General features: G+C 41.5%; 1 protein-coding gene across 1 annotated transcript in view; it reads left to right on the forward strand.

The window, feature by feature from the left end:
* Nucleotides 1-214: 214 nt before the first annotated feature.
* The window catches only part of LOC112107510 (exocyst complex component 2), a 208695-nt gene continuing 182470 nt past the window's right edge, over nucleotides 215-26439 (forward strand). Inside the window, exons 1-2 of the mRNA XM_026658728.1 lie at nucleotides 215-289; nucleotides 22389-22548. Of these exons, the coding sequence (XP_026514513.1) occupies nucleotides 22431-22548 (118 nt within the window). The 5' untranslated portion in view covers nucleotides 215-289; nucleotides 22389-22430. The remainder of the gene's footprint in view (nucleotides 290-22388; nucleotides 22549-26439) is intronic.

A 26439-nucleotide genomic window follows, 5' to 3' on the forward strand; every position in this document is an offset into this window, starting at 1 on the left:
TACACTGTCTCAAACCCAGTAATCCCAATGGCCTCGCGCTGCACTTGAGGGCGAAGGGACGGGACTGGGGGGAGGGGGGAGGAGGAGGAGAACAAGCTCAGGGGCGGGGCCGGGAGAAGGAAGCCGCGGCACGAGCGGGAGGGGCGGGGCTGCCGCTCGATTGCTCCGGCTCCGTCTCTCAGGCGATCGATTCATCCTGGCTCCACTGCGGCGGGCTGGCCGTGCGAGAGGCGGAGGCGCTGCCGGGAGGGAAGCTGCCCAGCGCTGGTTACAAACACCGCGGCGGCCGGTGAGTGACGCCCCCCCCACCCTCGCTCCAAGTCAGCGCGAGCCGGCTCTGACCTGCCTCCGAGCTGCGGAGCAGCCCCTCCCCCCCCCCGCCTCTGCGGCTCCTGCCCCCGGGGGGTGGGGGGGGGCGGGTCTCACTGCGGACCCGCCTTGCCTCTGCTGCCGTTCATAATAACGATCCGGATCGGGCCGTTGGGACCCGCCCGTTATCCTGCCCCGGCTGGGCGCTGGCTCTGTGCGGGGGAGGCCAGCCCCCCCCCAACACTGTGACGGGGGCGCTGGGGCTGCCGGAGGCTCCGCTTCTCTCTGCCCGGCACAGCTGCGCTGGGCCCCACGGGGCTGCGGCCGGCCACGTCCGTGCTGCGGCGGATCCTGCGCAAGGCCGGGGGAGCGCAGGTTACGGCTGCAGTACGCGGGGCCCGGGTCAGGGCGTATTCGGATCAAGCACTGTCATTTGCAGTGTGGACGCGGCCCAAGCCGCAGGCCCGACTCAGAAGGTCTGCGTAGTAGTGCATTAGTTAGCACGGCTGTGAGGCCCGGGTCCGGCTGTGGGACCCACATTTGCAATGAGCGCTGGCTTGGAAACACTGGGTATGTCTACACTGCAGTTAGGCATCTGTGGCTGGCCCTTACTAGCTACTCATGCTGGTGGGGCTCCTGCTAAGGGGCTGTTTAATTGTGTTGTAGATGCTTGGGCTGAGGTCTGGGACCCTCACGGCTTGCAAGGTCCTAGAGCCTGGGTTGCAGTCCAAGCCCAAATGTCTACACTGCAATTAAACAGCTCTTAGCCTGAGCCCTGTAAGCCTGAGTCAGCTGTCAGAGGCCAGCCACAGATGTCCAATTGCAGTATAGACACACCCACTGAGTTCACAAGCCCAGGTCCCACAGACCTGGGTTTACAATGCAGTATAGACATATCCTTATAGCTGGCCACATAATCATTGATATTTTGTCATCTTGGCCACTGACCAATGTGTTGCAGAAGCTACCTGAAGGATGCAGCTGAGGCTGCAATGTGCTGTCATTTCTGTGATGCTTCCAACACATTCCTGTTCACCTGCTTGATATCAAATATTGGAGGTCGATATTAAAAAAAACCACATTTTTCAATTAAATGAAAGCTCTTGTTCAGTTTTTATTATGTCTGTGTCACTACAGATGTATTCTCCACTGAAGAGTGAAATCATTGATACTAAGACTTTACATTCTAAAGGCACCATAAATACTGTAAATGGGCAAGTAGTGGTATTTGCTCTTCATTGTAAGCTACAGTTGAGGAGTACTCGATTGTACTTCCACACTTCGTGCAGTGGCATGGGGAGCCTGGAAATCTTCAGAGCCCTGGCTCTGCAGCAGGGAGCCTGGAAGCTCTGAAAACTCCAGCTCTCAGGGCTTCCAGACTCCCTGGCCAGCTGGCTGCCTGACCCTCAAGGGATCTGACTTCTTATGCTGGGGGAGCGGGGCAGCCCAGTGAGCCAGCTGGTCCAGGAGTTTTGAAGCCCTGAGATTCCTGGCCCTTGGGCAGTCTGCATCCAGGCCAGGGTGTCCAGCAGCTGCTGATATGATTCATGTCAGTTTCACTGCTGTCCACCCTTGAATAGCAGTGGTGAAACAATCATGTCCTTTTTACTGAGCAGCTGTGGGGATCAGGGAGCATATTTTGTTTGGGAAACACTATTTTTCGGGGGGAATTGGTTTCAGTCTGAAGTGGACCAAAACCAAATTTTGAAATGAGGGCATTTCCAGTGAAGCAGAATTTCAATGAGCTCTGCTGCAGAGGGGTGTGTGAGAATTTTTTTGGATGAAGCTGTCAAGATAAACATGGTAGTAGCCCTGTATATTCTTTGCCAAGTGTATTAATTAGATTATATCCTTGATGGCAGGTGAGTTAATTAGCATATTTTGCTTGCTCTAATAGCATCATTTAAATGTGCATACTTTTTAAAAGTCCTTCAAACTTGGCTGTTTCATGGCGTTGGTAAATACCTTTTCTTCTGCAAGCTTTATAAAATCTGCTGGGGAGCTCATAGAGTTTTGAGAAGCTTAGAAGACTGTAGTAAATAACTAAAATTAACCATCCATTCATCCAGAAAACATGTTTAGGAAATAATTTTCAGTGAATTAAATAGATGAGTCTTTTAGGCCAGATTACCTTTTAATATAATTCCCCTTCCCCAGTTTACAATTTTTCAAAATTTAAGTGGCTTCTTGTCAAAGTACTGCATTTCTAAAATGCTATATCTAATTAACTCCAGATTTCCACACCAAAAAGTGATGTTGACAGGAGACCACACATGACAAATTTCAGGCAGAAAGCTACTTATCTAGCCAAATTGCTCCCCTATTTTGTGTTACATGCCTGCTTAGCTAGTAGAAGATAAGCTGTTCAAATCATACAGGCATCTATATCTCCTCTTTCCTTTCCAACCACCAATTCACTCCTTGTTACTAAGCTTCATTAAAATCTTGTAAAGCTTTTAATGTTTTGTATTAAATCATGAAATATTCAGAACATTGTGATTTGAAAAGAATATAATACAAATATTGTTCCTCTAATAAATGTAGTAATGTTCATAAAGTTCCTGTCATTTAGGTTACTCCTACACAGCAAATGAAGGTGTACTTTTAATCTAACTAGTGCAGGTATCAATAGTAATAAAGATGTGGCGACATGGCTTTCAGTGCAGGCTACTCGCCACTGTACAACCTTGGTGGGACCCTGGGTAAGCTAGCCCTTGCTGAAGTCTGTGCTGTCATGTCTTTACTACTATTGGTACTCATGCTAGCTAGATTAAAGCTAGGGTGGGTATGCTTTCTTGCTTTACAGCCACGTCTTCATTTGCTGTGTAGATATAACCTCAGAATGTTTTGGGCTTTAAGATTTCTCATGGTCCTAAAACATGTTTACAGAGCAGCATTGACCGTAGCTAAGGCAAAAGCAAACACTAAAGGTTTTCAGATTTAAAATATACTGACAGTCTTGCCATAGTCCAGATTTAGAAATTTCTTTATCTGGTTGTATTTATATATTCCTTTCTGTGTTGGACCACTCAGCATAGTGAATTTGATCCAAAGTAGTAAATAAAATAGGTGATTAGACGAGAGAGTCTACGTCATGAATCCTATCATGATGAAAATTGCAAAAAATAAGCAGTGTGTAACACATTCAACTAATTTTTAAAAAATTATTTAAATAATTATGAAGTCAGGGACTTTAAGGAAGCATATTTTCAAAAAACATAAATCAGATTTAATTTCAATCTTATTTTAAATATATTTCTACTTATGCAGAAATCTGAAAATATCAAAAATCCTGGTTTATCGCTAAAATTCTAAATGTAAAGATAGAAGGTTGAATGTGAGAGATGTTTTTAAAGTTGCATTATTTCAACTGCTAAATTATGTCAATTTATGTAAAGCAGCCTGGATTATAATTTACCCTTGCATTTCTATTTCCAGCAAAAATAGGCCTGTAAAGCAAAAAGATTGATACTGCCCAGAGCTACAAACCCTGAAAGGCTAGCATGTATACATATTTTATCAGTTTTCTCTAAATGTATGTTGCTCACAGATGGAGCGACTTCATCTCTGTGCTTCTGCTTTCCTGGTTGTTATATAGGAATAAAGATACTGACTGCCCTGAAAAGCACGTTGAGATATATTGATGAAAAATGCTGTGTAAAAGCTAGTTGTTGTTATCGTGCAGCCTTTATCCATATGCTTTTTCTAAAAATTGGTGGTTTGATCCAACGGACTGGTTCTTAGATGAGGTTTGTCATCATACGATGATGTATCCAACAGTGTCATGTAGCGACAATGAACCAGATCAAACCATTCCCATGATAAACCCTGTGAGAGGAGATCCTGAGGAAGAAATTTTCTTGAGGATCCCTCCACTGTTGGGAGGAGGTGACTTTTTTTCTTCCTCAAGAAAAAGCTTTTGTGCCCACCTTCCCCAAATCTACTGGATCCCCAGGGCCATCTGTTTGGAGGTCCAGAGTTTCAGGCCCTAGCTGACACATCTCTAAATATACTGGTGGATATGGAGAGAAATTATGTTCATCCACCACTAGCCTTGCCTCTGGTCCATCCACACTTTCCCCCTCCATTCTGGCCTACCTACTTCACTCCTCACTTGCAGTGTGCATTGTGGGCTCATGGATTGCCTTCCACAGTGAAAGCAAAATGGTGCTGTGGGAGGGAGGAGAACTGCCCTGGGAGGGTTCCCTCTACATGTTGATTGTGGGGGATGATCTAGGCAGTGATTTTAATATCATATAAAGTAAGTGTGATTAAAAATAAAAAAATGTTTTTTTCCTTGGATATTAGGTAGTGCATATACATAGTGGTAACTTTTCAAAGTTAAAGACTTAGAGTTCACATCCCATCCTCCTAACCTTAATGTAGCCAAAGGCACTAGTCTGTGTTTACAGCTGACAAACTATCAGTTGCAAAAATAAAACAGATTTCAAATTGAAGTATAAAAGCAATCTGAAAATTAATCGGTTTGTTTACATTTCTGTATCTCAAAAACAGTGGCAAGTTCCCCCAACCTCAAAATTTGATAGAGGCAAAACCACCTGTCTTCTGGGATCTCATGCCAAAAGTCAGCCTTGGATACACTTTTTAATGCTAGATTACAAATTCCTGAAATTAGAGGTTTATAATGGAAAGGCTCAATTTACCTATAGAATCTTAACATCCTAGACGGCATATCAGTAACATGCTTAAAACAAACAAAATAAAAAACAACACTATATTCCTCACCACTATATTTGATGTATTATATATTTTTTTAGGTCAAAACTGGAGTAAATATATTTTTAAAATACTAATTTTTAGACTATTAATGGATGAGTCTAAGGCATCTTCTTCAGTAGGAAACTGAATAATTTAAACTCTGTTTTTTTTAACAGTAGAGATAATGATATGATGCTGACTGTTCAATGTAGATAAAAACAAGTTGTGGTCAGCATTGTCAGGTAGTCATGGTAACCCTTCTGGCACTTGGGACCATACTCAATTGTGTTTATAAAAAACAAAAAAGTAAATCCCCCTCCCACCCCACCCCCCCGTTTTTAAATATGATTGAGCTTCCTAGTGAAGTAAAGCCCTAAAGAGGTCTATATTCTATCAACATCCAAGGAAACTGATTACAAAATAGGGTCCTGACCTCCTAATCAGATTCATATAGCCAGACCTTGTGCGTGTGCAGAACTGCAGAGTCAGTGGGGTTCTGCGCTATACTGTATACAAGAATCCGATTGCATTGTATTGGGGGCCTTGATCTGACTGCAGTATTGGGACCTAAATGAATGTATAGGCCCCTAGAAGTGTGTTCAGGTATATTTTTAACCCTTTTTGGTTGAGCTTTACTGACTCTGTGTCATAATATCTGTAACAATATATTCTATATCGGTGGTCTCCAACCTTTTTATGCCAAAGATAACTTTTTGAATTTAAGGGCAACCCAGGATCTCCCCTGCCCCTTCCCTAAAGCCCCGCCCCCCCTCACTCCATCACTCCCTCCCCATTGCTCACTTTCCCCCACTCTCACTCACTTTCACCAGGCAGGGGTAGGGGGTTAGGGTTTGGGAGGGGGTGTGGACTCTGGGCTGGGGCCGAGCGGTTCGCAGTGTGGGAGGAAGCTCTGGGCTGAGCCTGGGGCAGGGGATTGATGTGCAGGAGGGGGTGAGGGGTGCAAGCTATGGGAGGAAGTTTGGGTGCAGGGGGGCTCTGGGCTGCGGCAGAGTGTTGGGGTGCAGGAGGGGGTACAGGGTGCTGGCTCTGGGAAGGGGCTGTTTAGGGTGCAGGAGTGGGTATGAGGTGCTGAGGGGGTCAGGGCTGGGGTGAGTGTTGGGGTGCAGGGTGCTGGCTCTGGGAGGGGCCTGGAGGTTGGGGCACAGAAGGGGGTTCAGAGTACAGGAGGGGGTATGGGGTGTTGGCTCCGGGAGGTGGCTCAGGGCTGGGGTTCAGGGTGCAGAAGGGGGTTTGGGATGCAGGAAGGGGTATGGGGTGCTGGCCCTGGGAGGAGGCAGGGGTTTGGGGTGCAGAAGGGGGTTCGGGTGCAGGAAGAGGTATGGAGTACTGGCCCCGGGAGGGGGCTGGGGATTGGGGTGCGACCTCCTGCTGGGCAGCACTTACTTTGGGCATCTCGTGGTTGGCGGCACAGCAAGGCTAAAGCAGGCTCCCTGCCTGCACCAGCCCCAGCCCCACGCTGCTCCCGGAAGGGACCAACATGCCCCTGTGGCTGCCGGAGGGGGTCATGCGGCTCCATGCGCTGCCTCTCTCTGTAAGTACCACCCCTGCAGCTCCCATTGGCCGCAGCTCCCATTGGCCACAGCTCCCTGTTCCCAGCCAATGGGAACTGCGGGGGCGGTGCTTGCAGGCAGGAACAGCGCATGGAGGGAGACCCCTGCCCCCGGGGCTGTGCTGACCGCTTCCCGGAGCTGTGTGGGGCCGGGACAGGCAGGGCGCTGCCTTAGCAACAGCCACACAGCACCGCCGGCGATCGCGATCGACCGGTTGGTCACCACTGCTCTATATCTAATGGGGCTGATAGCAGCTCCAAAGTTAAGGTTAGACTTTTCACTTAAAAATTAAATCTCTAAATGAAACAAAAACTTCCCCCTGTGAGTACCTAATGGTGAATACAGACACACTGAATTTTCAAAAATCGAACTACTTTAAAATTGCTATTATTGAAAATTTTCAAATGTCTGGTGGTGTGTGTGGCTGAAATGGTTCTCAACATTCATACATTGCTTCATGCTGCAAAAATGAACATTATGTTCTTGACAAATAATCTTAAGGAACTATAAAGAAGGGTGGTATGCTTTTGTTATCATAACATAGTCCCTTTTCATCATCACGGAAAGTGACGAACTTTAATTCTTTACAGACAGCTTCAGTTCTCCATAACCACATGAGAGACAGGGTTTTACATAGAAGATCCAGGCTACAGATTGGGAGCACACAGGCCACCTCCAATATTAATACAGACATATTGCCTGTGTTAAACTGAGGGAAACATATTATATGCATATCTGTGCATACAGGCCTACATTCAGGAAAGCATTTAAGCACATGTTGCACAGGGACTACTCCTCGTGTGTTTAAAAGTCAGGCACATGCCTAAGTACTTTGCTGAATCAGGGTCGGTAGCAAGCATGGGGTATTGTGGGCTCCAATTTCAGTCTGTGAATAAGAACTTTTAACTAATTTAAGAAGTTGAAAGGAGATTGTTGAGAACACTAACATTCTTGTAAAGACTGTTAGGTTTATTAGGAAACAGTAAGAAAGTTACAGAATTGTAGAAGCCTTGAGTCGAAGGGGATATGTGGGCAGAATCACTGGTGATTGGAGACTGGAAGGCTAGTGGGTGGAATAAACTTTCAATGGATGTTGGAGAGAGAAGTAGGTGGAGTCCTAAATTAGGAGAGGGTTTGATTTGCTAGTCTGGAAATTTATAGAAAGCTTGTGAGCTATCTGACAGTATGGCTGGCTAGGTCATTTTTGGTCTTCATGTTATTGAATTTACTACAACTGTAAATTCATCTAACTAGTAAATGCCAAAGCCGTTGATCAATACTTCAAATGGGTGATTAGTATTTTTAGGGATTACCAAATATCAGTACATGTATTTTGACATGTTAAATCAGACAAATTAAAGGAAGGGGTAAGAAACAAGTGATTTAATGGACTAATGTCCATTGAAAACAGGCTGTTTTAAAGTAAAACATAAATAGGAATAGTGTGACAATCTTGATTTGAGATTTGAAAGGTAATCCTTTCTGTGTTTGTGAAAGAGATTGTTTCACAGTTTGTGGCATCAACATGGTAGAAATTTGTGGAAGTCAAATAGTAGATTATGGGGCACTTGAGTTCAGAATTTGACCAATTTTAAAAGATCTTTACTCCTCTCAAGCCTGTTCAGCATCAATGAAGAATGCCTTAAAGAAAATTTGGATTGGTTTGGTTGAAATGTTATAATAGGTTAGGAGTAGCGAAAGTGTTTCTGTATCTAAGGGCAGATACAAAACAGTGAAAAGTAGACTGGGATTTATGTTTTTTGTATAATATTTGTAGAATTGAAAGTTTTAAGTTTTGGACAATATGAATTTAAGGAATTAAGCATGCTTATGAAGTAAATTTTGCAGTATGTTTTGTGTTACATTTCATAAAATCTTGGTGAGTGTTTCTGGTTATTTTGTATGCTAGGGCAAACCATAATAACCCTGGTTTATGAAACTAAGTTTGTTTTGTCATATAGGAATTATTGTAGTGTGGAAAGAAAGTAAGAGTATGAGCTTTAGTTTTTTGTGGGTGATTTTGCTGAATGAATGAGTGAAGTATGTAGGTTGTGATTTAGACAGATAGGTGATTGAGATAGGGCCAAAGTGTGATTGAGTGGATATGGGATGTTGGATTGTGTGTATGGGCAAAGTTAAGGTTGTGTGTTTCTTAGTGAGTTTGAGGGAGGAGGAATATGTGGTGTGGGTGGTGGATAGGCGGCAGAGTGAGGGGTGAGGTGGGGTTGATTACGGTGAAGTGTGCCCAGGGTGGAAAGGTATTAAAGGTTTTTAAATGGTCTCATTTCAATTTTTTCTGTTTTGACAGATATTGGTTTTAGTGGTATCACCCACTATTATTTTTTAAGATGTGGGGATTCCTAAAGTGGTTGAATCTGTCACAACAAGAGACACTTTCTAAGTGTGACCACTGAAAGGGTAATTTCCTTGGTTTCAGTAGTTTATGTTGGTGGGCTATGCCTTTGTGCAGCCTTAACTCATAGGTCCAGATTGTGATACTCTTACACTGAGTGGCACCTTGTATTACAGGTAATCCCAATGACTTCAATGAGACTGCTTGTGGTGTAAGCTACTATTCAAAGTGAGGCTTGGTTTAAGTACTAAATTGGACCGATTTAGTTAAAGGTGTGATTCAAAACTGATTTAATTTAAATCTATGCATCTCTTCTGTGTGTGGACAAGCCCTGAATAAGGGTAATGTAATCTGGCCCTTAGTTAATGGAGTTTGTTTTCTGATAATCTTTTTCAAATATAAAACACGTTAAGTACTTTATTTGAATATTTGACACATGTTCTCCAGGTAGATCTGTTGCACATACTGCAGTCATTTAGTATTTACAATTTAGTATTTAATACAAGCCTAAGATTTTTTGACATGTGATAGATAGGAGGTTAATTCATGTTAATTGATGTTAACCCTTCATCAGCTACTAAACTGCTACAAGAGGAGTGCAACTCATTACTACAAAAGGCCATTACTGGTATGTTTTCTCAGCAAGGATTATGGATTTCTTCTTTTTCCTTTCCTTCCTCCCCAAACCTCACAACACACAAGCCAGCTGCAAGGATAGGAGGAGAAGGCAGCAGCTTTTTTAAACACACACACACTCCTGTCCCCCCCACCCTCTTCATCTTTCCTCTTCATACCTCAGTAGAGTGACAGCTCCTAGATGTTGCGTGCGAGTGAGTTCAGCTGGTGCTGTGTGGTCTGGGTGTGTGGTCTCCAGCTCGGCAGAGAGGCTGCTAACAGGGTGGATGAGAGAGAGCAACACTGTTTACTTTAATTTATTTCGGATGCCGGAACTATGCCCGGAGTTTCTCCTGAGCTTGATTCCACAGTTAGCGGCGTCAATCCCTTGCAGCTGCAGTGCAGTCTGAAATATGCACTGAACTCCTCTACCAAGTGCTTTCACAGCATCTGCTTCAGGTCCAGACTTCTAATCCCTTGTGACTCAGAAATCTTAGTGACATTGCTGAATGCTGTGATTATTTTGCTTTCACTGTGTCAAGATATATTGCCATGAAGATATACCTTTTTTGGGTTAAGTAAAGCAAGAGTTTTAAGATATACAAGTACAGTCGCTGTGAAAACAAAACTATTGAATGGGCATTACTCGGCTACTCTAAAAGATAATATAACTAACATATAGACCTGATGGCTGACTAGATCATGTGACCAAAACATGTTCCTTTAACAACAGAATAAGGCTTCAGATCAGGTCATTTAATATAAAATCACATTTTTGTTTTCCATAATTTGTCTCCCATCTCCCACAAATTTATACTTTCAAATTCTAAATTGATTTTGGCATGTGACACTGTCCTGTAAATTAACATGTTTGTCAATGTTAATATTGGCTTGACTCAACATGCCAGATATGACAAGCTAAGACAAACGAGGCTTTACTATTTCCATGTAACAGTGATATTACCCTTTATTTTATACTTGTTCATCTTTTCATTATAAGTAGCTTAGTGGTGTTTTGAAGAATTTTTTTTCCACAAAATATAACATCCATGAGCATTTCTTGTTTAAGTTGACAAGTCTTCTTTTATTATATAAATAAACGTGCATAGACTCTTAATATCACTTGGAATTTCAGCATTGTTTAGCTTATTCACTTCCCAGTCTTTTCTGGCAGGCTTGCGGGATTAGACTTTGTATTATTGATGCAGTGTTGAAGGCTGTGGAAATTGTAGGGCACTGAAGATCTCCAGAGGGGTTAATAAATGTCAGTTATTTTCATTGTGTTTCTTTTTGGCTACTTTTAAATCTTGGTTTGTGTAGCTTGTCTGTCTGAATTTATATTACTAGGAAGATAAAGCACAGAAAAGGGTGCAGTAGTGGTTTTCATTGGTTTGCAGTGGCTTTGAATTAAAAATCTAAGGAACTTATTAGTAAATCATTTCATTGTCCCCCTCTGGGTCATTTGCCATGCTTTTTCATTGACTCTGTTGTATCGCAGTGTTCTCCAAGAAACACTTGGCGTTTTCTGTATTAAACAAATACATTAGGTTTGTTTGTTTGAAAAGTATGTTTCATAGTTAACCAGGATGATAGACTCTTCAATTTATGGAATCTGTTAAGGTTTTTTTGGCTTGTATTTTTTAAAGTGTGTTTCAAAAGTCTGCCTCTGTTGAGAGCATGTAACTGCTAATTGATATCAGTGGGCTAGGGGTCCCTGACACATCACTTCCAAATTTGCAGTTCCTTGTATATTAGAAGGCAGTTAATGGAACTAATTCTCTGATGAATACTCTGAAAAATGAAGCATGCCATGCTGGGCATTCCTGCTGTGCCTTGCACCAGAACTGGTTGAACAATAATATTTTTATGAATGTTGGAATTTTTTCATTAGGTATTTTGTGACTAAAACACATCCATGAACATGTACTGGTCTTGACATAGCTTATGCGGTAGATGTGCTCGTTCCACCACAATGATGGCAAATAAGTCTTATTTTTAATTTCCTCTTTTGAATTCAGATTCCCTCTCCTGGATGACTGCAGCAATGCACTGTGACCCCAGTATTAACTCTTTCATCTGAGAGAGAATCTTTCAGGTTGACTGCTTGTGAGAAATTTCATCTTGCAAAGTGCTGGGGACTTTAATTTAACTGGGTTTTCAGTAATTGGAACCAAGTGACTTTACTTTTTCAGAAGCCTGGGACTCATCTTTATGACATCTTAACTGGTGTTTTCTCTATTGACAAAACTCCAAAAAATCTAATTGTTAATCCTCCTCTGTTACCTGGGGTTTTTTCAACCCAAAGCTCTTGGTAACTTTTACTCTGTGCTAGTTGGTGTCAGGAAATGAATCAGGGGAGACATGGCCGTCCGACCGATAGGTGGCTGGCACTAACAGGACAACACAAGAGTGCTTTCACTTAAAGCTAAACTTTACTTAGTCTCAAGCACTTATACACGTCCGCAACAGGTTAGTAAAACACCCCCGACCCTCGATAATTACCGAAGCTGAGTGTGGCTCTCCCCGTACACCTCTTCCAATGTTCGGTGCAGAAAGTTGCCTCCTAATGTCTGCAGTCATTCTCATGATAGCCTTGTCCACATGTGCATCCAATGGACAACATGATACATCGAAGTCCTGAACAACTATGACTAAATTATTTCAGATTCTGGTAACGTCAGCAATATCCTGCTTCACAAAACTGGTCTGATCAGTTATGACAATTCCTTTATCCTCTCACATCCCTTGCCATTTGGCCATCCAACTTGTCCTAGAAAGTGAATCAGAATTCTCAGAGTAGTCCCAAAGGTTAAATAGCTTTCTTAGCAGATCTGATAGCCTCTGCTGTTTCTGTGTGGTTTTCCAGATCCATATTTGTGTGATCAGAAAACTTACTTGAGAAATTCATTTAAAGAGAAAAGAATTGTGCTCATCTTGCAAGATGTCTCCAACAGTTTTCTTTGTAGTGGATACTTCTCAGCTCCTTGCACTTCACAGCAAGAATTATGATAGCCAACATGATATCAAAAAGACTTATCTGGAAACAGTCGTGGAAAGCAATCAAGCAACTGATGTGTATGCTAGATTACACCTTTTTTGTGACTTTGTTTTCTCAAGATACTAAAAAAGAGACAACTACTATAATAAAGGAATATGGTCCAAATCAAACAAAGAAGAAAGGTCCTAAGGAAATTTCTTCAATTAGACTAACTTCTCAGCAAAAAATATGGCTGAGAAACCTGTCTTTCCACATCCAATCTGTCAATGAATAACACTCCTCACAGAAGTACAACAGCAGTTTTGTAAAACGTTGGTTTTTTTTTAATAATGGAGACAATGGGAAATTAACTAATTAAACTTCAAAGTGATAATTATTGCAGGAAAAAGCCTATCTGAACATTCTTTATAGTCAGGTGTTTTGTAGTGAATATATTTTTCAAGCTTCACTTCGGGTGCTCACTGGAAAGAACAATGGTCTTTAATGGCTCTGAGTTTGTTGCTGAGAGACGACCAGATTCACAAAAGCTCAGAAGATGACAGAATTGGGAAATGTCTCTTTTCCACTTGCTGGCAGCACGGTGTTGGGCACATATAATAAAAAGAGAGAGAATTGTGCTATTTCAACCAGTGTTTATAAACCTGGTAAACAGTTAATTTTTGTGCCTGGTTTCCTATTTGGGGCTACATTTATAATTATAACCCTAGGTATGGACTCTGGCTATGATTTAGTATTTTCCTAATGTGCTTCTTCCTAGAATTATAAAAGTCATGTTTAGTTTCCAGTTTACACTTCTTTAAAAATAAGTTAATGGAAGTAGAAAATTAGAAACTAGCATTTTGGGGACACCTGTAATCTTTTGGGTCTTTTATCTATAGGTCAATATTTCAAATTCAGGTGACTACTGAGTTAGAATCATTTTTAGCTAATGGCTTTTTTGAACGATGTGACATGAATGGGTGGTCTCAATATAGTTCCTGTTGGACAGGTATTCGCATCATACATACAAACCACCCTTGATAGTCTTAGCAAGGATGCCAGTGACCAAATGGATTGAACTATTGTATCTTCTTTTTCCTTCTAGCCAGTAGAAAGGTCCCTATGTGTAACAATCAAGACACGTTGTCAGGGCAGTGTGGGGAAACTTGCATTGTTCTCGCTCACGTTGTTCTAGTTTTATGGATAAGTAGAATACTATGGTACTTTCTGTTCAGGACCTTCTGAAAAGTTCTTTTATACTTTACACAGAAGAACTTAGGATCTCAAATATAGCTGTGTTAGAGCTTCATTGTTTACTGAATTTGGGTGGGAAATTTCTGACACTGAAGGTTAGTTGGTATTGAGTTGGTTTTTTGTTCGTGATTTGTTAGTGCTTATTTGACTAAATTAGAGGCTCGATCCTGCAATTGGATCTATGTCTGATGACCCTTACAACACAGTGCCCCACTGAGACTAGCTGTACTACTTTAGTCAGTTGGGCTGTACACGGAACAAGGGTCTTCCTGTGACGAAATGCTGACAAAAAAAACCCATTCAGTACACTATGTGTTATGTTAATGGTCAGTGTTATAAGTTCCAATCCATGGTCTTTACATTTGCAATAATGCTAGAAAGCCTGAAAATATTGCTTTTTTTATAATTAATGCAAATATTTTTATTCTTTGTTAATTTCTAACAATCCATTGTGTCCTCCTTCATTGAGTCCCCCTTTTAAAAAGTGCCAGTCTTACCTTTCCCTACTTGATTATCACTTCATCCAGCCTAGAAATATGACGTCTTCATTTGCAGAAGGAATCAATTAGAATATAAAAGCCCGTGTTCAGGGCAGACTTACCCAATATTTACCTGACTATTTATATTTTGGCAAATAGTCACTGCAAGTGAGGGGATGGGAAGTAAAACCAGAATTCTGCTTTCTAGTAGAACCATGAATTAGAAATGCACGGTGTAAGCCCCAGGTAGCAGAATGGAGAGAATAATTTCGATATTGTTTTCACGAGTCAAATTTACTGGAAGGTTAACTGCAATGATAACTATTATTTGTAGAGATTTGGCAAATTGATTATAATGTTGTATGTGGTATTTCTAGTAGATATGTGTGCAGTAGCTGGGATCCTTGAAGAATACTGTTTAACATTTTATTTTACATTGTCCCTTCTACACCAGTGTTAACAAACCCATACAATTCTGCATCTTTCTGTTTCTTTATATAAGTGCTCTAAGACCTAGGTACATTCTCTTTCTCGCGCGTGTTCTCTCTCTCTCTCGTGCTCTCTGTTTAATATTATAAATCTAAATACAGAACAAAACTTCTTTAGTGGAATGGTCCCAAGCACTTGCTCACTCTTTGTAGCTAGGAGGATATATATAGTATTCCTTTACCTATTCTGTGAAATAATGAAGCCAATTGTTATAAATAAAAACTCAACTACTCTAGACAGTCTGAATGCTATAGTCTAGCTGTAACATTTTGAGATTTATTTCAGGCTCTCTATTCCAGTGAAGTATTTTTAAAGCAGTTCTGCAATAAATATAGAAATATTTTAGAAAAAATATTAGACTTCAGAAGGCTCAACATTTTTATTACATATATTCAGCTCATCATGGAAAGAGATCAAGTGCTAGTTTCTGAAATCCAGCAAAATATGTTTTAATATTACTTTTGAGTTTAGTCTTAATTCCAACACATTACCTGTATACCCAGATATTTTGAAAGATGCACTATCCCCAGTAAAAAGAAACTGAAAAATTTTCTGGTGAAGAAAAATCAAGCAATAACAAAATAGTTTATTTCTGTTTCATTTTGTCTTCTAGAGATTTTCCCCACATTACTAGTGAGGCTCTGAAGAGTCCCCAATTTTGACCTGTGTTTTGGTCATTGATTTAAATCTCTCTAAAATGTGTCCAATGAATATAATGGTCCAGATGATCTCACTCAGATCCATGCATCTGTCTTCCAATTCCTGCAGAAGTGGGGTGCTTAGCAACCTCCATGGCACTGTCACACCCTCTACTTTCTGTGGAGATCTCTCCACACTGATGGAGGGGATAGAGACTAGGTGGGCAGGCTACTGGAGAATGCACAGTATTTTTCTTCTGGCCCTGTGGAAATCACTCAAAGAGAATAATACAGTCCTAGGCTGCAAGATCTCTTCTATCCTGTCTCAGCATAGGGAGCTGGACTAGGTGACCTCTCAAGATCTTTACATTTCAAGGATTCTTTGATTCTGGGGAAATCTCTGTAGGTCTCTAGTGGAGTCATCAAACTCTGGGCCTGAGAAGGGGTGGGGAGTCTGTCAGGGACCAGAGACACACGACTTGTTCACAGATGGCCCTGTTATCCTTCAAGTTTCAGAGTAGTCTCCAAAGCCAGCTTTTTGGAGGAAGGAACACCATCTTCTCGACTGACAATATTGTCTTCTCCCTGGATCTGTTCCGACAGGAAGGGATGAATCTGGGCCTATGATAACTGCTATCTTTGATCCATGTGGGAAATACAGTCAAAATTTCCTATGTTACCAGTATTTTTAAACTTGGCAATAGGCACAAAACTTGTGAGGAGGGATAAGCATGTACTTAACCTTTGAACATCTTATTTATTAGAGGCAGAGCTCCTATTATTAAGGTTGCTTTACATTTCACATTATGAGATCATATTTTCATTTGGTACTTGGTTAGAAGTTTGCAAAATTGTAACTATTTTGGCTGAAATTATGACTGTCTGGTGTCTGCCTCAGGCTGAGGTTTTTGGAAAATGTCATTCAAAACATTTCAGCCACTTCTGAGAATGAGGCTAGTGACAAATACATTGTTTTGCCCATGTTAATAAAAATTCTTACAACTTTTTTATTGAGAAGTTCTAGCTACTCTTGTTTGGTGCAGGGATTTGAAATTTGGCAGGAGAATTTCTCGGGATGTGCTTTTTGCTGTCCCTGTGAAAATCCACCCAAATTTGGGCAAGTTGTAAAAATAAAATAAAATAAAATAAAATCACAGTTCGCACGTGCTCAGAGACTTGCTACAGCCTAGCAATTTAATTCTCTGAAGATTCTGTCCTCACTGAGCATACTGCAACCTGGGTCTGAGCAGGACTTTCACTGAAACTGCAGTTCCCAGCTGGCCTGGCACAGGAACTGAGAGCAAGGAGCCAGTCCCTTCTGTGCTCTCAATGCCCTCTTCTACTGATGCCCAGGCATTGAAGAAGAGGAAGCTATCTGAATGGAATGCAGAGGGGACAAGAGCTGAACCAGAAAGTGGGCGGAGAGGGAATAGATGTGAAAAATGCACTTAGGGGTGGAAGACTGGAACTGGGGGATGGAGATGGAATTGGAATTGTAGTGAGACTGGGACTGGCTAGGCAAGGAGACTGGGGATAAGGGAGTGGGGAGATAGATAGGACAGAGAGCCAAGGGTGAGGGGAGAACTGTCACTTTTTTTTTTTTTTTTTTTTTTTTACAGAAACGGGGGAAAAGCAGGGGTAGGGGTGGCACACACTGAGATAAGGCAGAGGAGGCAAATGGAGGCCAGAGTGGGGAAGAGAGACATCGGATGAGCAGGGAGGGGGAAACTGGGACTGGATGGCCTGAGAGCCTGGGGAAAAGGATATGGTGTGGGCACTTGAATTGCTGGGCTAGGAGACTGGGACTGTGGGAAAGACTGGGATAAGCTGTTGGGATGGGTGAGACGAGGACTTGCTGGGCAAGGAAACTGGGACTAGGATTTTGGATGAGAAGCCTGAAGAGTGGAGGCTAGGAATGGCTAGGAGTGGGGAACGGGATTAGGACAGGGACAGTTTGGAAGGGATGGTGCAAAGGGGTCAAACTAAGGGGGAATGGACAGAGAAGTCTGTGCCCCCTTCACACTCCACTTCAGAGCCTGGAATGGAACCCAAGATTCCAGAGTCTCGCCATTCCTCTGCTATCAACAAATAACTATGAAATCCTCTGGCAAAGTGTCTCATCCCACCTCTAGTGCTGGTCCACAGAGGATGACTACCTTCTACTGCTATCAGTCCACTAGGTCAAGTGACTGAGGTCTGTGTAGTGGATATAAAGGGTTCCAACCCTGCTGTTGATCCATGTGGGTGTCAATATGATGACACATGATAGAATTTATGTTTTTTCAGTTGACTACAGGGAGTCCTCAGACTTACGACACCCGACTTATGTTGGACTCTACTTATGATGCTTTTCAATTGACTGCCCGTTTCACCCCTACGACGCTTGGTTCGCCCTTACGATGCTCAATTTGCATAAAGTTCACTTGAAATCACTTCCTGGTTGCGTTATACTGGTATGGAGCTGGAAGGGGTCACTTCTGATTGGCTTTGAGGCAGCAGCTTGTTGCTGGGTAGGGTTGCTGCTTGGTTTTGATTGGCTGAGCCCAGGGCGGGGAGCCAATCAGAAAGCTTGAACAGTGATTGTCTGAGGCTCAACATGTGTGCCATTCTCCCTGGCTTTCTGAGCCTGTGTTGCCAGCATTCTGAGCAGCATATGTGAGTTTATATGTTTATTTGAATGCTGTTTACAGTGTACAGTAAATACATTGATGTTGCAACATTAGTTATCTATAATTCATTTAGTACAAAAAATCTGGGTTATTGTGGTGAAAATAGTGTATCAGGGCTCGGTTCAGGAACCAATCTCCGCTTCATCCCATTGATTCCTATGGGAAAACAATTTCGACTTACAATGTTTCGACTTATGACACAATTCGTTCCTCAGAATTGTGTTGTAAGTCAGAGGACTCCCTGTATTTTAAAAATGTAGGAAATTACACACTAAAAAATTGTGTTAAAAGAACATTATTAAGGTTGCAATACCAAGCACCCAAAAACTAGGAAATGCCTGAATTAAGATTATACATTTAATTTAATTCGTCCCCCTTGTTCATATACATTATGATACAGTTTCTGTGCCATGATTACATAGTATTTTTTCCACAGACCCCTGCCTCATTCAGTGCACAGGATGGGTCTGCTCGGGGGATTAAACAGGGTTGTGTAGTGAAGGAGACTTGTCTGTAGGACCCTGCCTCATTTGTGGCAGAAAATGGGTAATGTGTCGTGAATGAGGCACAGGATGCAAAGAGAATCATAGAATCATAGAATATCAGGGTTGGAAGGGACCTCAAGAGGTCATCTAGTCCAACCCCCTGCTCAAAGCAGGACCAATTCCCAACTAAATCATCCCAGCCAGGGCTTTGTCAAGCCGGGCCTTAAAAACCTCCAAGGAAGGAGACTCCACCACCTCCCTAGGTAACGCATTCCAGTGCTTCACCACCCTCCTAGTGAAATAGTGTTTCCTAATATCCAACCTGGACCTCCCCCACTGCAACTTGAGACCATTGCTCCTTGTTCTGTCATCTGCCACCACTGAGAACAGCCGAGCTCCATCCTCTTTGGAACCCCCCTTCAGGTAGTTGAAGGCTGCTATCAAATCCCCCCTCATTCTTCTCTTCTGGAGACTAAACAATCCCAGTTCCCTCAGCCTCTCCTCATAAGTCATGTGCTCCAGACCCCTAATCATTTTTGTTGCCCTCCGCTGGACTCTTTCCAATTTTTCCACATCCTTCTTGTAGTGTGGGGCCCAAAACTGGACACAGTATTCCAGATGAGGCCTCACCAATGTCGAATAAAGGGGAACGATCACGTTCCTCGATCTGCTGGCAATGCCCCTACTTATACAGCCCAAAATGCCGTTAGCCTTCTTGGCAACAAGAGCACACTGTTGACTCATATCCAGCTTCTCGTCCACTGTGACCCCTAGGTCCTTTTCTGCAGAACTGCTACCTAGCCATTCGGTCCCTAGTCTGTAGCAGTGCATGGGATTCTTCCGTCCTAAGTGCAGGACTCTGCACTTATCCTTGTTGAACCTCATCAGGTTTTTTTTGGCCCAATCCTCTAATTTGTCTAGGTCCCTCTGTATCCGATCCCTACCCTCTAGTGTATCTACCACGCCTCCTAGTTTAGTGTCATCTGCAAACTTGCTGAGAGTGCAGTCCACACCATCCTCCAGATCATTAATAAAGATATTAAACAAAACCGGCCCCAGGACCGACCCTTGGGGCACTCCGCTTGAAACCGGCTGCCAACTAGACATGGAGCCATTGATCACTACCCGTTGAGAGAGAGGGTGGTCTCATGATTAAGGCAGTTGATTGCTGCCCTGGAGAATTGGATTCTATTCCTGTGTCTACCATAGTGGTATTATATGATGCTCGACAAGTCACTTAACCAAACTTTTCATGGTGGTCACTAATTTTGTGTTCCTCATTTTCTGGGTGCCTGAGTTGAGATCTTGGTGTCTGATCTGCAGAAGTGTGGAGCATTCACAGTTGCAACTGAAGTGAATGGGAGCTGTACTTAGTATTATATAGCACTTCATTTGTTCAAAGTACTCTGAAAAATCATGTCCTAGTCATCTCAAATTGGTTACCAAAATTAGTGGATACTTTTGACCTTAATCTCTTTGTACCTCAGTTCTTCAGCTGTAAAATGGAAATGATAATAACCCCTTCTCATTTGGGTGTTGTGAAAGTTAGTTAATGTTTATGAATCACTCAGATACTGTAGAGATGAGCACCATAGAAAAGGCCTGGAGGAAATTAATAATCCTGTCTTCAGAATAGGGTATGAGTAGCGTGTAGTAAGCACAGCTTGGGGTCACGCATTGAATAATGAAGGAAAACAAAATATTGAATAGGTGCCCATCCTGTGCATTGAGTGAGGTAGGAATCCCATTGAAAAAATAGTCTGTGAGTGGATAAACTGCTGCCTTTAGAGCTGGGTGGCTGGAGAGCGGCGGCTGTTGGTCAGGTGCCCAGCTCTGAAGGCAGTGCCTCGCCAGCAGCAGCGCAGAAGTAAGGGTGGTAATACCATACTATGCCATCCTTAATTCTCCACTGGTGCCTTCAGAGCTGGGCGGCCAGAGAGTGGCGGCTGCTGACTGAAGGCCTGGCTCTGCAGGCAACAGCGCAAATTCCCATACCATGCCATCTTTACTTCTGCACTGCTGGTGGTGGCAGCTCTGCCTTCAGAACTGGGATCCTGGCCAGCAGCCACTGCTCTCCATCTGCCCAACTCTGAAGGCAATGCCACTGCCAGCAGCATTACAGAAGTAAGGGTAGCAGTACCGCAACCCCCCCTGCAATAACCTTGTAACCCCCCCACGGTCCCCCCCACACACACACCTCCTTTTTGGGTCAGGACCCCTACAATTACACCCTGTGAAATTTCAGATTTAAATAGCTGAAATCATGAAATTTATTATTTTTAAAATCCTATGACCAGGAAATTGACCAAAATGGACCATGAATTTGGTAGGGCCCCACTCATAATATGCACAAAGAGGTTGAATTAAGGTTGCACAGGTAGCTTTAATCCATTTTGGACAGCCACCAGGCCTGACTTTTATATTGTACAGTACCTGTACTTTTGTTACTTTCATAATATATTATCTTATACCTTAAACCAATATATTTTTGGACTACTCAGAAGTCGTTTGTCATGGATCACATCCTGTCACGTTCTCACTAGCATCTATTTAAGTTGCGCTGAAAGGTTTCAGCCATTTTTTTTAGGTGTCATATTTGGTTATCGGCTTGCCTAGACTAGAGAAGTTCCTGTTATAAATACGTGATGACAGATCATCTTCTCTCCAAGAGCAACCGGTGGAAGGCCGGGCAGAGGGGACTAAATGCTGTGAGGTTCCCCCTCAGAGTTTAAAAAAAAAAATTGTCCTGCCTGGCGAGATTAGGGGGTCACAGAATAGGTGAAGTGATCCATATATCCCTTGAGACAGGAGTCATCATATGTGGATGGCTGTCCCTGAACCCGGCTATGCTTGCCCCTTTTTTTACTGTTGAAGTTACTACAGGACCTATTTGCTTCTTTGGACTGAATCCCTGTGCAGCAGCTGCAGAAAGAACACAGTGGGAGCTAATGTTGCTTCAAGCCGTGTGCATCTGCTTTTTGGCTTGCAAAGCTTTGCAAATGAAAGTTACTAATAAACAGCAAGAAGTTTAGTATCAGAATTAATCACGGATTAAGTATGAGTTGCATGACACAGGAGTTTTAGTAGTGTTTACGACTGCTGAGATAACTGAAATGATTCAGGCAGGCTCCTGATTTGAAATGCAAAATGATACTATTCTGGAAATGGTTCTCAAATAATTTCACATGCTGTTTGAATACGTATTCAAAGCGTATATTGTCCTGGGCCAGGTAGGATTTTTTTATATTGTTAATAATATTGATTTCTCCTTTATGTTGGTATCGGGAGCTGTCTCTTACTTTCAGAGTAAGAATGGTTTCCATTTTGGATAAACGCTCATCATTTATCTAAACTACTCCTGAGGAATCCTCCCCCCTCCCCCAAGAAAGGGGGGTGTTATGGTTGTGAACATACGTAGGTAGTATCGTACCTCTGATCTAAGCCAAGGATGGACTTGACTGAGTAGATTCTTCCAAATTCTTACTACTGTGATCTTATTATACATGTGTACTCTGACTTACCATTATGAATGTTAATGGATTTGTTTCTAATGTATCTTTTGGGGGGGGTTTTACTTTCTTTACTTAATTCAGATCTGGAGTTATTGAATATACATACGTGTAAATGCAAGGACATCTAGTAATTAATATAACATTATAATTTAAATTTAAATATAAATATAAAAATATTTAAAATGTGTGGTGAAAACTATTTTTTTTATAAAAACATTTTTAAAAGATGTTTAGTTTTACAATTTTAATGTTTTCAGTTTTTGATATAATTATTTTGTAAATACTTACATACTGTATTTATTGTTCCTTATTGAACAGATTGCTGAGTAACTGGATTTCCAATCACAGAAGGAAAATATCATGTCTCGATCACGCCAGCCCCCTCTTGTAACTGGTATCTCTCCCAATGAAGGGATTTCATGGACAAAAGTCACAATTAGAGGAGAAAACTTGGGAACTGGGCCAACAGACCTCATAGGTAAATTCAGAGAAATGGTTTGATGCATTCCACTTTTTTAGACTGCAAGTAACTGCTTGGTGACAGATTCTGATATTTTTACATTCAGAGGAAATAAACGATGGGTAGTATGATAATATACAATTATCCCCATGAGTTTGGAAGGATGCTTTTGAATTGGTAATGTACACGTTAAATATATGTGTACCTTATTACGTATGCCAGAGGTGGTTTGTCTTGTAGTTAGAGTCCATGGGTGAAATCTGGCCGTAGTGAAGCCAATGAGAGTTTTCTCTTTGGTTTCAATTGAACCAGGATTTTACCCCATGATTGTAAAACAGAACTCCTAAGTTCTGTTCCCTACTCTGCCAGTGACTTTTGTGGCTGTGTTCAAATTGTTTAACTTTACTGTGTTTCAGTTTGCCATCTAAAAAAACAGTATAACAACATTTTCCTGCTCTGACCAGAGTGTTGAAGCTTAGTGAATATTTGTTTAAAAACACAACCAAACAAAACAAAAAAACCTTTGATATATGTAGGTAAAAGGCACTATATATACACAATTTTTGTTGTACTTTTTAGCAGCATTCCAGCTAATTCACCTGGACTCTGTCTTGCCACTTGAAGTCATGCTATGCCACACCACACCCCCTCCAATAAATACACCTGGGCAATTGTGCATTACTTTACAGTGTAAATAAGTCTTCTTTCAGATCTTTGCTGCTAATCATCTTCTGTGTTGTTGTAGGAGAGTTGAAAGTCATTGCAATTTTTATCTTAGCTTATTTAACATTTAGTTTATTCTGGGGAGTGTCTAAAGGTACATCTACACGTCTGTGGCTGGCCCGGGTCAGCTGACTTGGGCTTGTGGGGCTCTAAAATTGCAGTGTAGAAGTTCTGGCTTCCACTAGAGCCCGGTCTCTGAGACCCTATGAGTGGGGAGGGTCTCAGAGCTCGGGCTCCATCCTGAGCCCAAATGTCTACACTGCTATTTTTAGCCCCACAGCCGAGTCATGTGATCCCATGTCAGTTGATCTGAGCTCTGAGACTCAGTGCCATGGGTTTTTTATCGCAGCATAGACATTCCCTAAGGTCCCAGTCTTGCAAAGAGTTACACACGATGGGAGTACTCACACTTGTAAGTCTTTTTTGGATTCAGGCCTAATATTTTTATAAACCTCAGTTAAACTCTCCTTACCACCTGCTGCCAAAAAGCATTACAATTCAATAAAAAGTAGAAAATATTATGTGCTTGAGAATAAACTGAGTACCACATGTATGAAGAAAGAGAATATGCCTTTTTACGTCATTCTGTTAAAGACAACCAGGTTGTAAGTCACTTGCGACTTTGAAACTTTAAAAACACTTGCAGAAAATTTAAGAAAATACTTTTCATTTATAAGGAAGTTCTGTCATTTGGGAACAAAGTTTGTTTCTGGATTCAAATATGTATCGAGGGAGATCTTTTGTCAGTTTTAAAGTTTTAGCCCTGTGCCATTACTATATTTAGTGTGGTATGCAAAACATTAATGAGGAGCACATACATTACAGTGCCATGTCATTTATTATTCTGTGAGGTGAAGCCGATTATAGCAAATTTTTAAGTTAGTGGACTCCTTAAGTCCCATGTTCCCTGAGTAGTAATATTTATTTAAGAAATAAAATTGAAGGCAGGAAAGAAACTCTTAAATAATGTAGAAATCTTCAAATGATTTTGCACAAGTATAAACATTTCCTACATATTTTAGTGAAAATCCAAGTTAAATTATTCCATCAAGTTAAATTAAGTAGTAATTAAATGAATCTTATTGAGTGAACCTTAAAACTGACCTACAAAGGAGGAAACAGGCTGCTCTTTTTTGCTTCTTTTGATGTATAAAAACATTCTGAATGTTGTTATAATTAAAAAAAAAAATGCTTTTTTCCCCTTGCTAGTCTTTACACTAGAAAAGTCTGGTGTTGTCTACCCTGGTTTTGTGGGATGACTTTATGTATACTTGACAAACTAGTGGCAATTATATCATAAGACAAGAGTCTTTAAACAGTGACTAAAAATCACTTTCCCTCTCAATTGCCCAGGTTTCAAAGTCTGATTTCTTTATTTCTTTATTATTTTCTTAGCACCTACTTAATTCAAACTCCTATCACACACTTGAGAAAAAGTTCTTTGTTAAAGATTCAACTGTCTCACCTTTTCAGTCGGGGCTGAGAAAAGTTTCACTCCAGCCTCTTATTTTTGTCCTTCCAAAAATTCTGGGCAAAAGCCAGAAAAGACAGGGTTTGATATTTCATACATTCTGAAGGCAAAACACAAACATAAAACCTACCTTTCTTTCTTTTTCTTTCTTTCTTTCTTTTTCTCTCCCCCCCATCCCCTGAAAAAAAAACACCCCACAAACAATAACACACAACTGCACAGAGACAAGATTTATTTCTCTGCTGGTCACCTTTACTTTAGATCTTAGTTCCTCTGGTACCATTGGCACATCTGGGAGTCCAGTTCCTCCATTGATTACGGTCACTCACTAGTTTTGTAGTAGTTCAGGTGATGCCAGCACATTGAGTTTACTATGTCACTGTCTTTTGCCAGTTCTTCCTTGGTCTTCCTCACTTTCTCCTTCCTCCCACAGGTACAATGCTTGCTTAACACTTGCTCCAATCTTCCATATGTTATACATGTCCAAATCACCTGAGCCTTTTGTTGTTGTTGATATTTTCTAACATGTTCTGCTCTGTCAGCTTCCTTACTCTTGCATTTGTTGTTTTGTCTTTCCATAAAATGTGTAATATCTTCCTCAGCCATCTGTGGAGATTACCCATCAATTGCTTTGTGTTAGCCATTGTCTCTGCTCTGTACAGTAGTGAGCTCAGTACAGTCACATGGTATAGTCATGGTTTAGTTTGATGTGAAAGACCTCTGTTTGCTTTTCCTAATCTTGTATGAATATCTTTCACAGTCCCCTTCAAATGTCATCACATTCCCAAGATAGCTGAACTCTTCTACCTGTGTGATTTCTTTTCCATTCCCATACATCTTTACATCTGTTGTCCAGTTTCTGACCTTCATAACTTTTTACTTTCAATCCAATTTTTGCTGCTTCCTGTTCTACATCTGATATGAGGGGAATCATTCAGTTCCACATCATACTTAGTAAAGCAATTTCATCAGCAAAGTCAAAGTCATGTAACTTATCTCCGCTAACCTATTTTACACCATCCATAGTGCCTTTTTTTGCCCTCTTCATCAACCAGTTGGATGCTGATTCAAAGAGGATTGTTAAATAACACAGATCCTTGCCCAGCTCCAGTCACAATATCACAATAGTCACCCAGGCCTATATGCGACCTCACTGCACATCTGCTTCCATCATATAAACTCCCTTATTATGTTGATCAGCTTAGTATCCCATAGCTTCTAGTAATAGTCTACAAATGGCGTCGTGTCATTGCCAAAAAAGGGTGCTCTCATTCAGTGCATGAACTGGAGAGGTACTGCAATCAGTATTGGATACCATTCTGCTGAATAGAATGAAGAAGGCAGTGGATGGTCACCTTTAAAAAATATATAATTTATCTACCATCCTTGTACATTTTAAAAATAATTCTTTCTGAATATTCCACTCTGTTGTAACAAGCATTTTAGTCCCCTTAAAAAAAATGAATTTGGCCAAGAAGAGATGTGCTATCTGACAAAAACCTCAATCCTGCCAAATTTATCTGCTGTGTACATTCAAAGAATTAAATTATGAGAAAAGAAAGTGTGAAATATTTGGGGCTGTGTGACACATGTGGACCTTTTTCATGTAAGTATCTGTTAAATTGGTAAGAGGTTTCTAGAAATTGAAAATACAAACCAACCCAATTTTTAAAAAAAACTGGCATTGTCTGATTACAGTGATGTACCATCTGTAT

This window comes from Terrapene carolina, unplaced genomic scaffold, assembly GCF_002925995.2.
Source record: "Terrapene carolina triunguis isolate 2854851 unplaced genomic scaffold, T_m_triunguis-2.0 Scaffold55, whole genome shotgun sequence".
NCBI classification, from domain to species: domain Eukaryota; kingdom Metazoa; phylum Chordata; order Testudines; family Emydidae; genus Terrapene; species Terrapene triunguis.